At 43.6% G+C, this 14,628-nt stretch overlaps 1 protein-coding gene across 6 annotated transcripts; it reads left to right on the top strand.

Annotated features, from left to right (window-relative positions):
• Positions 1-1,683: 1,683 nt before the first annotated feature.
• On the top strand, positions 1,684-14,158 carry LETMD1 (LETM1 domain containing 1). 6 transcript variants are annotated; one of them, XM_080662612.1, is made up of 9 exons: positions 1,690-1,817; positions 2,371-2,522; positions 7,343-7,458; positions 8,069-8,151; positions 10,618-10,804; positions 10,928-11,029; positions 11,129-11,281; positions 12,206-12,302; positions 13,201-14,157. In XM_080662612.1, the coding sequence occupies exons 1-9, from the start codon at positions 1,696-1,698 to the stop codon at positions 13,269-13,271; spliced, it is 1,083 nt and encodes a 360-aa protein (XP_080518738.1). In that variant the 5' UTR covers positions 1,690-1,695; the 3' UTR covers positions 13,272-14,157. The 6 variants fall into 6 exon arrangements, with proteins under 6 accessions (XP_080518741.1, XP_080518738.1, XP_080518739.1 ...); XM_080662613.1 differs by having other exon boundaries at positions 12,983-14,157; XM_080662614.1 differs by having other exon boundaries at positions 1,690-1,846.
• The last annotated feature ends 470 nt before the right edge of the window (positions 14,159-14,628 follow it).

Raw genomic sequence — 14,628 nt, 5'->3', positions numbered from 1 at the left:
ATAGTTAATTATTTTAAGTGCTATGAAGGATAATTATAGCTAGCTACAAGATGAATAACAGGGAAACCTAACTCTGTGGGCTTAAGAAAGTTTCCTGTAACAGCGATGTGTATATACAAACAGCAGTAATTGATGTGCCCGGTCTGTCTGGGTTCAACTGCTGACTCAAATACTGATTACTTAACCTCACTTAGAAAGTGGCGCTAACAATAGTATCTACCTCAGGACGTTAAGTGAGGATTAAATGACTTAATACAGTAAAGCCCTAAGAAAAATGATGGCAGTAGTATCTGCTCAATAAGTGTTAGCTATTATTACCACCATTTCAGCAGGAGCCTGAGAGACAAGCTAGAAGGGAGGGAAGAAACGCCAAGCAAAGAGCAACAGGTGCAGAAGCCCAGGGTATAAAGTGGCCTGCTTGGCCTTGGGCGGAACTGAAAGGCCAATATTCCTTACATAGAGAGCTAAGGGGAAAGAGCTACAATGAGACAGGAGAGGAGGCGGGAAGGTAGGCCTGGGTAAGGAGTCTGCACTTTATCCTTAGGGTCACAGCAAACTTGAAAGCCCTTCCCTCCCCCCCCCCCAAAAAAAAAGCTCTAGCATCTACAAATGGATGTTTCCATTTGGTATCTGGGGCTTTTCCACCTGGTGACCTTCTGTACCTGGCCCATCATCCCTGCCCTGCTCATGTCTAACTGCCTACCACAGAAACCTGCGTTTATTCTTGTATTACTATTTATTATGGTATTATTTTCCATACAAGCAACTCTAAACCTATGTTTGTCCCACCCTGTATTCATATGTATTCAAGAGGTCTTAACTGTTGGAGGCAGCTAAGTGCCACTTCTGGGAGTCCTTCCCAGTTTCAGTTATTCATTAATTTGTTAAAAATTAATTAGGGTATAGCAGTGAATGAGACAAGACACTTGCCCTCAGCCTAGTTAGGGAGCCTGCCAAACAAGGAAACAAAACATATAAACGATGTAAGTGGTAAGTGCTATAAAAAAATACACGGGATGACAGGAGAAAATGTGTGTCCTTTGGTCAGAGAAAAACTTTCAGAAGAAAAATGACATTCAAGTTGAGACCCGAGCCTGGTCTGCAGGAGGCGCTTAAGGAAAGACATTTCCCCACCTAACTTGGGAGACGCCGACAAAAGGAAAAGCGGACTTAGTTCGCCCAGCCGCCGCTCCCAGGCTCCCGACCTTTGCCACCAAATGTTAACTGGCCATGGGTGGTTCCCCGGCCTAGTCACGCCGCCGCCACTAGAGGGCGCAGCGGGTCCTCCCAGCACCCAGGAGGCGCCGTGGCCCCAGACATCTGGCACCTACCGCGTTCAGGCGCCGATGCAGGAGATTCGGACAGAGGGCAATCGCGGCCCTAGGGAATCGAGAGGGGTCACTCAAAGAGAGGACGTCCTCAAGATCACAGACCCTACCATGGGCAGAAGCACTCGCTCCTTCGGGGATAGCCAGCTTCCGGCGCCTTGAAAGCAGGAAGCACTGGCTGCGTCCAATCCCAGCCCTGCTTCTGCACTCGGTCTTCAGGGTGCGTTCAGTGCCGGGTTAGCGCCAGGCGAGCGGTCTGTGGTTGCCAATCAGGTCTCGAGAAATGCGCATGCGTCGTCAAAGGGACGCGCATTACGGTGAACCTTGACCTGAAGAAAACCTTTTCTTCCCCTCCCTCGCCGAGAAGATGGCGCTCTCCAGGCTGTGCTGGGCTCGAACTGCTCTGTGGGGTTCGGCGATCACCCCTCGACCTTACGTCACGCGGAGGCTGCAGCTCGTTCGCGCTGGACTGACCTGGGGAGCCCCCTGGTGAGGGACCTGAAAGCAGCATTTCTGATGTACAGGCCCTTCCAGTGTCTTATCCTTGCTTGCATGCTGTCTCTTGGTTGTCAGGGTTCCACGCCCTGACCTGGGGATTTTTATTCTTTTGCTCAGAAGTCGCACCCCGATCCCCGCTAGTGACCTAGCTTCTTGACCCTCTTAACTCTGAGTGCCCCCTATAGTCCGAATCCCCAGCGTATCGTGAGTCCGGCTTTCAGCCTCCCGTGTCCGGCCCAGGTTTCACCGGAGTTTACCTCGACCCCACCTCTCTGGCTTGAGCCCGCCGCTCTGGCCTCCGCTGTCGCGCTCTCCCCAGACTCCTGCCACTCCCCGACATCCTTCCTGCCTCGCCTCTCATCTGCCTCATTTGTTTTTTTCTCAGTCTGATTGCTTATCTCTTGATCCCAAGATCTTCCTTGTATTTCGGAGGTTTCGGGTCTTAGCAAACATTCTCGGAGGCCTGTGTTTGACGATAGGGACGCCACGCGTGCAGGGGCTTTTTGGACTGATTCCCAGACAGTCTCTTTGATCCTCCTTGTAGGTCTTCAAACCTTCACCTTTCTCCAAAGGCAGATGTGAAGAGTTTAATCTCTTATGTGACGACTAAGACAAAAGTGATTAGTGGGAAATACCATCGTTTTTTGGAACGTTATTTCCCCCGCTTCTATGTCCTGTACACCACGTTCACTAAAGGTAAAAACAAAACTGAAATGGGAATCACGAGAATCGGCTCTCGGGCAATGTCAGAGGGTTAGCGTAAGTAAGATAATTTGCAGGTTTTGCTATGGGAGAGTGAGCTGGGATGTCCTAAGTTTCATAAATGCTTGAATATTAAACTTAGTTTTATAAGTTAGCACTTCTTGAGGATGTTTCTAGAAAGGTTTTATTAGAAACAACTTCTAACAATATCCAGAGGGAATATAGGTATTTTTGCACTCTTTTTAAAAATTTTTTTTAAATATATTTTACTGATATTTTACAGAGAGGAAGGGAGAGGGATAGAGAGCTAGAAACATCGATGAGAGAGAAACATCCATCAGCTGCCTCCTGCACACCTCCCACTGGGGATGTGCCTGCAACCAAGGTACATGCCCTTGACCGGAATTGAACCCGGGACCCTTCAGTTCGCAGGCCGACGCCCTATCCACTGAGCCAAACCGGTTTCGGCTATTTTTTCACTTTTTAACCACACACTTGACTCTAGTAGGAATTCTTTTGTCATGCATAAGGGCAGGGATCTATGGCTGCCCTTTGATTTACCAGTTGACTTGGCCCAAAAGAAAATGTGGTTTAATGCTTATCACACATCTATCCTAGGTAGCATGTTGTGGAAATAGTGCTATAGTACTTGGTTTCTGAATGTTTTGGTCCAGATCAGAGCTCTGCTAGTTACTAGGAGATGGTATAGAGTCAGCTGTCCACTCTAGAGCCAGCTTGCCACTGGCTGATTGGACTAGTTTCTTAACCTCACTGCCCTTTGGTGTGTTTTTTTTGTTTGGTTGGTTGGTTTTTAGTATATATTTTTATTGATTTCTGAGAGGAAGGGAGAGGGAGAGAGAGACAGAAACATCAATGATGAGAGAGACTCATTGATCGGCTGCCTCCTGCATGCCTCCCACTGGGGACCCAGCCAGAAACCTGGGCATGTGCCCTGGACCGGGACTCCAACTGCAACCTGGTTCATAGGTCCACGTTCAACCAGTGACCCACACGGGCCGGGCTGTCTGTAAATTGGGGATAAGAATGGAACTTACCTGTTGATCTCATGGTTGTGAAGATTAGATTAATACATGTAAAGTATTTAAGGCCTGGTTCTTAGTAAGTGCTCAATAAATGTACTATAACTGTTATTATACTCTATACTTTTGTCATAATACTAGTTACAGTAAACTGCCACATTGTCAATTCTGAATAGTATCATAATTATTACTAGCAAATTGCTTATCCGTATTTGTAAAGTGGAAATAAAAATGGCTGCCTTGTCTGCTCCCAATTTATAACTAGGATCAAATAGAAAAGGGTGTGAAAGCATTTTGGTTGGTTTGTTGTTAAGCCTTTTATTAAGGAAAAATTTAAACATACACAAAAGTAGAGAAAATAATATGATGAACTCCTGTGTACTCAGCCTCACTTCAGCAATTAATTCATGGCCTCCAATCTTATTTCATTTCTAAACATGCCTTCTCCAGTATTATTTTGAAGCCAACCTAGACATTCTGTCATTTCATTCATAAATAGGAAAGCATTTTTAAAAACTAAAGTTCTAAATGTAAGAATTATGTAATGAAGAGCAAAATGCAATCATAGAAATATGTTGAATTACAATAATTATACAAATGTTCTAGAAAGGGGATAAGTTAATATCTGGTTAGGGAATACGTAGGGTTGATTGAGCAAGACTTCCTGAGGTTAGGGAGCTTTGAATTTTATTTTATTTTTAATTTAATAAATCTTTATTGTTCAGATTATTACAATTGTTCCTCTTTTTTCCCCCATAGCTCACCTCCACCCAGTTCCCACCTCACCCTCTGCCCTTACCTCCCCCCCATCCTCATCCATAGATGTATGATTTTTGTCCAGTCTCTTCCCACACCCCCACACCCCTTTCCCCCTGAGAATTGTCAGTCCACTCCCTTTCTGTGCCCCTGATTCTATTATATTCACCAGTTTATTCTGTTCATCAGATTTTTTTATTCACTTGATTTTCAGTTCACTTGTTGATAGATACGTATTTGTTGTTCATAATTTTTATCTTTACCTTTTTCTTCTTCTTCCTCTTCTTAAAGAATACCTTTCAGCATTTCATATAATACTGGTTTGGTGGTGATGAACTCCTTTAGCTTTTTCTTATCTGTGAAGCTCTTTATCTGCCCTTCAATTCTGAATGATAGCTTTGCTGGGTAGAGTAATCTTGGTTGTAGGTTCTTGCTATTCATCACTTTGAATATTTCTTGCCACTCCTGTCTGGCCTGCATAGTTTCTGTTGAGAAATCAGCTGACAGTCGTATGGGTGCTCCCTTGTAGGTAATTAACTGTTTTTCTCTTGCTGCTTTTAATGTTCTCCTTTGTCTTTTGCTCTTGGCATTTTAATTATGATGTGTCTTGGTGTGGTCCTCTTTGGATTCCTTTTGTTTGGGGTTCTGTGCGCTTCCTGGACTTGTAAGTCTATTTCTTTCACCAGGTGGGGGAAGTTTTCTGTCATTATTTCTTCAAATAGGTTTTCAGTATCTTGCTCTCTCTCTTCTTCTGGCACCCCCATAATTCTGATGTTGGTACGCTTGAAGTTGTCCCAGAGGCTCCTTACATTATCTTCATATTTTTGGATTCTTTTTGCTTTTTGCTTTTCCAGTTGGGTGTTTTTTGCTTCTTCGTATTTCAAATCTGACTTGATTCTTGCAATCCTCTAGTCTGCTGTTAGATCTCTGTATAATATTTTTTATTTCAGTCAGTGTATGCTTAATTTCTAGTTGGTACTTTTTCATATGCTCAAGGGTCTTCCTAAATTTATCGGCCTTTTCTAGAAAATTCTTGAAAAACCTTATAACCGTGGTTTTGAACTCTATATCCAGTAGTTTGCTTTCCTCCATTTCTTTCATTTGTGATCTGTTTCTTTGTCTCCACATTTTGGCTGCTTCCCTGAGTTGATAGAGTGGCTTTGTGTGCTAGGTGTCCTATAGGGCCCAGTGGCTCAGCCTCCCCAGTTACCTGAGGTGGACACTCTTGGTGCACCCCTTTGTGGGCTGTGTGTACAGTCTTGTTGTAGTTAAGCCTTGATTGTTGTTGGTATCACTGGGAGGAATTGACCTCCAGGCTAATTGGCTGTGAGGATCAGCTGTGTCTACGCTGGGAGAACTTCTGTGCTGGAGACACCCTTATGAGACAAGACTTGCAAAAGCCTCTGTGCTCAATTTGGTTGGGGCAGAGTCTCAGGGCGGAGCAGACAGCATTGGTTTCCTCTCAGCCCTGCCCTGATAGGCCCCTTTGTCTCAGTGTCCCGTGGTAATCGCTGCAAGCACCTCTGAGAGAAAGCCGCCCTCGAGTTCCACCCGCTGCCAGACAGTCCAGTTTCTCCCCGAATGAGTCTGAGTCCCCAGAGTCTCGCCCGGAACTGGAGTTCAGAGCAGTCGGGAGCTTTTGTCTCCCTCCCGCTTGAGAAAGCCAGCTGCGTACTCAGTTGCCAGTCCTCTCTGCGCGCGCGTCTCTGTACCTCTGCCTTCTATAGCTCCTCTGAGTCTCAGTGTGCTTTTCTCTTTCCTTCTAGTTGTAGAATTTCCACTCAGCCAGCCTTCCTGTGGTTCTGGATGATGTCCATTTTGTCTTTTAGTTGTAGTTTTGAAATTGTTGTGCGAGGCCGCAGTTTAGGTGTTTACCTATGCCGCCATCTTGGTTTCTTCTCTGAATTTTATTTTTTAAATTCTCACCGGAGTATATGTTTTTATTGGTTTTTTAGAGAGAGAGGGAGGGAGAGAAAGAAACATCCATCAGTTGCCTACCTTTGGAGCTCCAACCGGGATCGAACCGCAACCTAGGTATGTGCCCTGACCAGAAGTCAAACCCACAACCTTTTGGTGTACAGGATGATACTCTAAATCAATTGAGCCACTCAGCCAGGGTGAATTTTTATTTTATTTTTTTTAATAATTCTTTATTGTTGCAAGTATTACATATGTCCCTCTTTTCCCCCCATTGACCCTCTCCAGGCCGCCCCCGTCCCCCTGAATTTTTATTTTAAAAAAGGAATGATGCCCTGGCCAGTATTCTCAGCAGTTAGAGCATTGGCCCACACACTAAAGGGCCAAGCATTTGATTCTGGTCAAGGGCACATACATGGGCAACCAATCGATGTGTCTCTCTCACATCCATGTTTCTCTTTTTCCCTTCTTCTCTTCCCTCTCCCTCGTTCCCCATCCCTCCCTCCCTTCCACTCTCTCTAAAAATCAGTGGGGAAAAAAACTCAACATAAAAATCAGTGGAGCCCTAACTGTTTTGGCTCAGTGGATAGTGTCGGCCTGTGAACTGAAAGATCCCGGGTTCGATTCCAGTCAAGGGCACTAGCCCAGGTTGTGGGCTCAATCCCCAGTAGGGGGTGTGCATGAGGCAGCTAATCAATGATTCTCCCATCATTGATGCTTCTATTTCTTTCTCTCCCTTTCCCTTCCTCTCTGAAATCAATAAAAATACATTTTTTTAAAAAATCAATGGAAAAAAGATCCTCTGGTGAGGATTAAAAAAAAAAGGAATGAGTAATAAACCAGAAAAGGGAGACCATTCCATAGTAGATCACAGAAGGCCCACTTGGCTAGAAGAGTAGTGATGTGCTGTGGGAAAAGGGATGAGAAAAGAGATATAGGTTGGCCTCACAAGAATTTCAAGTGACCTAGATGGAAGCTTTGATGTAGAGTAATGTTGGGTAGGGACAAGTTTGTGTACTGTGGGTAAACTTGATATAGGAATCTGTGGTATGATTCACACTGGGGTAACATCACACTCTGTCCTCTACTTTAATGGGGCAGGATTGCAGATGTTATGGGCTGATGGCAAAAAGTCTAGAAGAATAAAGGCAGATATGGCGAAGCACAATGTAAAGTTTCATCAACTTTCATACCGGGATATGGAGCATTTGAGACAGGTATGGGCCAGGGACAGATATCCAGAAGTTCATGGTGAGATAATTGAAATTAACCAAGATCTCATGTTATTTTCTTTTCTGTTTTGTTCCCCGCTGATCAAGCTTTTGCCCTTTGCTACAAGATTAAAGTATTGAATTAAATGAGAGTATCAGACTATTTGTCACAATTAGATTCTTTCAGAGTTATAGTCCTCCATAGCAGAGCTCCATAGAATTTGGGGCACACTTCCTAAATAAAAATTGTAAACACTAAAAGTCAGTTTTTTTCTGAACATATAAAAATTTGCAAGGATCTAAAAGGCAGCAGGAAAGTAATATTTGGTGGTGACTCGAGTCGTTTTGGAGCTGAGTAAGAATCTAGGACCCGTTCTGCAGAGCAGGAAGAATTCACGGAGGTATTTGGTATAATGTCAGTCCCTGCACTAGACAATATTTGGGATACAAAAGTCAATCAGGGCTCGGTCCTCCAGGAACTTACCAACTACATGTAGATAGAAATTATCTTGGTCCTTTGCTGGGCTGCAGTAGTTTACTGCACAGTGGGATGGAGGGATTGTCCATTGTATTAAGAATGTGGGTTAAAACTGCATCTGTGTTTATTTCTGCTTAGTTTCGTCGAGATGTCACCAAGTGTTTTTTTCTGGGTATTATTTCCATTCCACCCTTTGCCAACTACCTGGTCTTCTTGCTAATGTGAGTATAGACGTCTGTCTCCCTGGTATATTGAAGATATATAGATTTTTTTCAAAATTACAAATTATTTTAAGAAGAACTTTCCATTATCAAACTTCCTGCTCTAATGTTTTCATTAGCCCAAGGTTCATAAAAGCCACTCAGTAATACCTAGATTACTTAAATAGCTGTAGATGTAGGTCAAGCATGTCAAACTCAAAGGCTAACACGGACCAAATAAACAAGGTTTAAGTTTCTATGGGCCGCAAAAAAAACAAAAGCTTCAATTTTCATAGAAATGTAGGTTTATTTCAGTAGAGACATGCTGAATACAAAGGGTTGAAATAAATGAGTAATCTTTAACATAAAATAATAGAACATTTTAATAAAAGTTACTATTTTTTCTTGAACATTAACTTACCAGACACTGAATAACTGCACAAATTAATAAGCGTAATGCAAATAAACCTATTTTTCTTGTTGTCTGAAAGCAAAATATTTCCTGTTGAGCACAACAAACAAGTCAGTACAAGACTAATGACATGGCAATTGGCTGCTAAAATATTTGCCGCTAGTATTAGTGGAGAGAAATGGTGTGCCTGTGCATAAGGGAAATAAATGCCACACGATTATAGTAATCAGTCATTAGCGAACGTTGTAGTTAGTTATTAATAACTAGAGGCCCGGTGCATGAAATTCGTGCACTGGGAGGGGGGTGTCCCTCAGCCCAGCCTGCACCCTCTCCGATCTGGGACCCCTCGAGGGATGTTCGACTGCCGGTTTAGGCCCAATCCCAACCGCTCGCCTGCCTGCCAGCCTGATCACCCCCTAAACCCTCCCCTGCCAGCACGATCGATGCCTTACTGCTCCCCTGCCAGCCTGATCGCCCCCAACTGCCCTCCCCTGCAGGCCTGGTCACCCCTAACTGCCCTTCCCTGCTGGCCTGATCGCCCACAACTACCCTCCCTGCCAGCCATCTTTGACCACATGGGGGTGGCCATCTTGTGCGAGGGTGTGAGGGTCAATTTGCATATTACCTCTTTATTATATAGGATTATTTATAACAGGATATTGTATAAATTATGAAATTTTTATTAAAATGTTTCTTACATACCGTTACATTGGCTGGGCCACAAAAATATTCGTTGTGGGCCACAAGTTTGACATGCTTGGTGGATGGTCTAGAGTAGACTCTCATCTCTTAGCTGCCCCTATCTGATGTGAAGTAAGATAATGACCTTTTTCATTATCTCTACAGGCAGTAACTCCCTGGGAGGCATAGCGATTTGGGACAAATTTATTCTTTCAGGAGAGAAAAGCATTTCATATTTTGATAACAAATCTGTATTACTTTACTTTATATCCACAAATGACACTTTTAAACTATGACCTTGCGTCTTGTTCTAGTTATTTGTTGTATAACAAACAACCTCAAAGCGTAATAGCTTAAAACAAGCACCATTTTTACAATTTGATGGATCAGGAATTAGAGCAGAGCTCAGGTGAGTAATGGATATTTCTCTTCCATGTGGTGTTAACAGAGGTCCCTCAGTGAGTTAGCTGGTAATTGGACTTGTCTGGAATGTTTGAGGGGTGACTGGAAGATTGAGATTGTAAACCAGGGCACCTACATGTAGCCTCTTTAATATGGTGACTTCAGGGAAGTGGGGCTTCTCACATGGCAGCTCAGGGCTCTAAGCATGAGTGTGTCAGCAAATAAGAATCTGCATGGCCTTTTATAACCTAGCCTTGGAGGTCACAGACTCACTTCTGCTCTCTTCTATTGGATGAGTCAGTTACCCAGATTTTAAAAAGGGACATTTCTCAATAAGAGGAGTGCCAGAGAATTTGTGGTCATGTTTTTTGTTTTTTTGTTTTGTTTTTTAACATTTTTATTTTATAGAGAAAGGGAGAGGGAGAGAGAGATAGAAACATCAATGATGAGAGAGAATCATTGATTGGCTGCCTCTTGCATGCTGCCCCCCTACTGGGGATCGAGCCCCCAACCCGGGCATGTGCCCTTGACCGGAATCAAACCCGGGACCACTCAGTCCACAGGCCGATGCTCTATGCACTGAGCCACACTTGCTAAGGCTATGGCCATGTTTTAAACCCACCTCACAGATAGAGAAATTAATTAAAAGCAAATTTGCCTTTTCCATTTTGTATACACCTAAGGACTGTGTTACTATTTAAGGTTGTCAACAGTACAGACCATGTCCAGCTCTGAAATTCTGTCCAAAATATGTTCTTCATTGCTTTAGTTAAAAAAGAGTCATTTTATCTTCCAGTACTACTTCCTTTCACAGAACCTCAGTAATGTTGCTGGAATTGGTGTTTCAGTGTATCCTAAACCTTGGTCTGAGACTGTGTTAGCAAAGCAGTGTCTCCATCTCTTTTTATTATTCATGTCTGTCAAATGCTTTCTTTATTCACTTTGAAAGATGCCTGTGTCAGCAAGTGAATTTGTTATTCCTTTCCTTTCAGGTACCTGTTTCCTAGGCAACTGCTGATCAGACATTTCTGGACCCCAAAGCAACAAATTGATTTCTTAAATATCTATCATGGTATTCGGAAAAAGTCCCACCCAGAAATCCTTAGTTATTTAGAAAAAGTTATCCCTCTCATTTCTGATGAAGGACTCCGGTGGCATATGACAGAGCTGTGCACCAAGGTATTCCTCCAATTAACTCTTGTTCCAAACAAGGAATCTTGTTAGATCCAGTGTGCATGAAAATCAGAGAGGAGGGCTAGTCAGGACGTTGTTAACATCTACCAATCTCTTACCTCTCCCAAGATACAGCGTGGTACCCACCCAGCAATACATGATATCCTAGCTCTGAGAAAGTGTTTCTCTAACCATCCCCTGGGCATGAATCAACTCCATGCTTTGCAAATAGTGAGTACTCTGAGGCTTTCTCTTTTCCACAACTTCAGGTCTTTGCTTGCAGTAATACTACTATATTGACTTGCTCCTCCTGTGTTGTTAATATCACAGAAAGCCTTGAGTCGAGCCATGCTTCTCACAACTTACCTGCCTTCTCTCTTGTTGAGACATCGTTTAAAGACTCATACCACTGTGATTCATCAACTAGACAAGGCTTTGGCAAAGCTGGGGATTAACCAGCTGACTGATCAGGAAGTGAAATCGGTAAGAGCTTCATTGCAATATCAGCTCTCAATTCTTGGTGGACTTATGAGTTTTCAGGACTGGGAGCTTACAGAGAGCTTGTTGTCTTGCTTGTTATAGCAAAATCCAAGCTCTTTATTCTCTTACCTCATTTCTAGGTCTTTTTTTTTTCCCCTCAGTGAACTTAACTACTGGGAAGGAATTGTCCATAGTCATTTTGATTTATGTTTCTTTTCTTCTGGTCCTTCAAAAATCAAGGATAATGCCATAGCCCGTTTGGCTCAGTTGATAGAGCATCAGCCTGAGGACTGAAGGGTCCCAGGTTCGATTCTGGTCAGGGGCACATGTCCGGGTTGCGGGCTTGATCCCCAGTATGGGGGCATGCAAGAGGCAGCTGATCAATGATTCTCTCTCATCATTAATGTTTCAATCTCTCCCTCTCCCTTCCTCTCTGAAATCAGTAAAGAATATATTAAAAATAAAAACAAAAACCAAGGACTTTAGTCCTGGCCGATTTCGCTTAGTGGTTAGAACATGGGTCCCTGGACTGAAGGCACATACCTTGATTGTAGCCTCAATCCCCAGCCCAGGTCGGGGCGCATGCAGAAGGCGACCAATTGATGTGTCTCTCTCATCGATGTTTCTCTTTCTCTCCCCCCACTTCCTCCCTTCCACTCTCTAAAAAAAAAAAAAAAAAAAAAAATTAATGGAGAAAATATCCTTAGGTGAGGATTAAAAAAAAAAAAAAGGGCATTACACTTTAGACGTACTGTTTTAGATTATATAGGCCTCTTTGCTCGTCATCGTAGTTCAAATTGCCATGGAGAATGCCATCCTCTTGGGATGAGATTGTAACTTAAAGGAGATTTGGGGTTGTAGGTTTACACTTCCTTGGCATACTCCCTCTGTGATTATTAAGCACCATTTCTCTTCTGAGTGTTACAGGCTTGTTATCTTCGTGGCTTGAATTCTACCCATATTGCTGAAGAGAGGTGTCGAACTTGGCTGGCAGAATGGCTGCAGATTTCCTGCAACCTGAAAGGTTAGACACATCCCTATTGCATAACCAAAATCCAAGTAATTTTGTATTTTATTCTAAGATTATTTTGGAGTTAATTATTGAGTACTGTGAGACCCTATCTACATGTATGTCTAATTGAAAGGTACAAACTCATTAGCCTACAAGCAGGTAACGAAGTAGACCATGCAAGATGAAGGAGTGAGTAGTGGGGATTGTGGGAGCACGAGCATGAGCACATGCTTGTCTAAAGCAGTTTCTCAACCTTGACATTATTGAAGCTTTATCATGAGGATGTTTAGCAATATTCCTGGCCTCTACCCACTAGATGCCAGTAGTACCCCCTCGCCCTAGTTCTGACAACCCACGTCTCCGGACATTGCCAGATGTCCCAGTTGAAGGGAGAGCCAAATTGTCCTAGTTGAGAAGCACTAGTCTAAATTCATATTAAAAACAAAACCACTCAGCTGGCTAAACAAAAAGTTTCTAAGGGTAGGTATTAGGCTGGTGGGTCCCCTGCTTGGAACCTTTGGCTAGGTAGGCCTTGATGTTTTTAAGCCTGTGAATATGAGGGAGGGTAGGCCTGCTAATGGCCTTAGGGCTGAGACTTGTCCCCAGAGCACCAACTTCTACCAGAAGAATCCCAAGGGTGGCAGTGATGTTTAGTACCATTACTATCTCTGTGTTTTCTGCTGCTGTCACAGGAGAGTCAAGAAATGAGGATGAGTAGGTAGGATATATGGTGGAAGGAAAGAAAAGCATACATACATGGAATGAAGAAGGGGAACTTGAGAACAACAGCCCCTTAACGTCATAGTCCCTGCACTGGGCTTCCCACCTGCAATTTCAAGTCCTGTAAACCAAGGCAGTTAGAAGGCAAACTGTTCCCTGGCCAAACCTTTAACATTGATGGTGTTTTCAGAAGCTGAGCTGTCTCTTTTGCTACACAACGTGGTCCTGCTTTCCATCAACTACGGTGGGACAAGGCGCTGAGTGAACGCGGAGCGGATGGCATTGCCCTGCCGTCAGTATAGCAGCGTGGGACCAAGCAGCACTTGTCGGCGGAGTCTGTGTGCACTGTTAGATGTGTGAGGCCGAGGGGCCGGGGCCGCGGGCTTCAGTGTGGTCCACTCGTGGGAGCTGGAACTGAAACAGACCCTCTTAGCAGAGGGAGCCCTTGGGAGATGTCATCCCACCTTCCTTGGAATTAACTGAAACTGGAAGCAGCCACTGTACTGGGCTGTTACTGGAATATGTTAACTTCAGATTCTGGGAATGAGCTTTGGCCCAGGAGAATCCTCATTTGGCCTAGGACTTACTCACTGCCATATTCTTTTGAGCTGTTTTTGTTAAAGCCGTTTTCTGGCTGGTGAGGGGAATAGCACTACTTAAACTGCATGCACTTTGATGCTCCCCTCATCCCTGAGATGACCAAAAATAGGAATTTTTTTGTCCCACTCACTAGGTTAACCTCTTTCCTTTTCAAATCCTTTTACCACCTTTACTTTTAGTGAATAACGTATGGGAACATTCTAATGGACAAGATACAAGGAACTACAAGTCCTTCTTGACCGCTTACCCAGTATTTATAGCCTTCACACCCTTGTCTTAATTTCTGGGCTGTGCCACAACCTGTGGATCTTAAACTCTTTGCTACCTCCACTGTGTTGCAGCCATCCAACTAACGGACAGTGGCTGCCTTTGGCCCATGGATCAAACCTGTACAGTACTAACCCCACCCAGGAGACCAGGAGAGGTCTGCATCAAGATAGTAAGTTGGGTTTAGCTTTTGTCTATAAAGGGACATCAGTGGCCTGTAATAACTTACTGTAAATGCATGAAGCACTGTTTTTAAACCCAAGTAAAGACTGTGGAAATTCACTTATGCACACTCTCATCATTTTGCTAGGGCTCCTTTACAAGACTGTCATAACCTGACTATTGGGGAGAGAATTGGTTGGAATAGAACTTTCTGATGGGAGGGAGGTTATGAAGGAACTGATTTGAAGTTGATCCTGTTGCTGGATTTTAAATGCTAACTAGGAATAGAAAATTGCACATACAAATAGCAAGCAATGAAATTAGAATCTGGGCCCCAAGAGTAGGGACTATGGACAGGGAAAGCTCCAGCAGGGCGGGATCAAGGCTGTTTCAGCTGATGAGGTGCATAAGCCCATGAGGCAAGTCAAGCTTGTGATGCTCCAGAGAACCTTGTTTTCCCATCATAAAACACTTATATTGTTAACATTAATCCCTAGCTGACCTAATTAATTTTATATACAGGCTGGAGAAGCATCCTTTTTCTAACAAGTAAACTGGATTGTGGTCTGCCAAGATCAAGAGTAACACA

Source organism: Plecotus auritus (genome assembly GCF_963455305.1).
Source record: "Plecotus auritus genome assembly, chromosome: 3".
NCBI classification, from domain to species: domain Eukaryota; kingdom Metazoa; phylum Chordata; class Mammalia; order Chiroptera; family Vespertilionidae; genus Plecotus; species Plecotus auritus.
The sequence above is the reverse complement of the archived record's forward strand: the minus strand, read 5'-3'. Positions and strand labels throughout refer to the sequence as shown.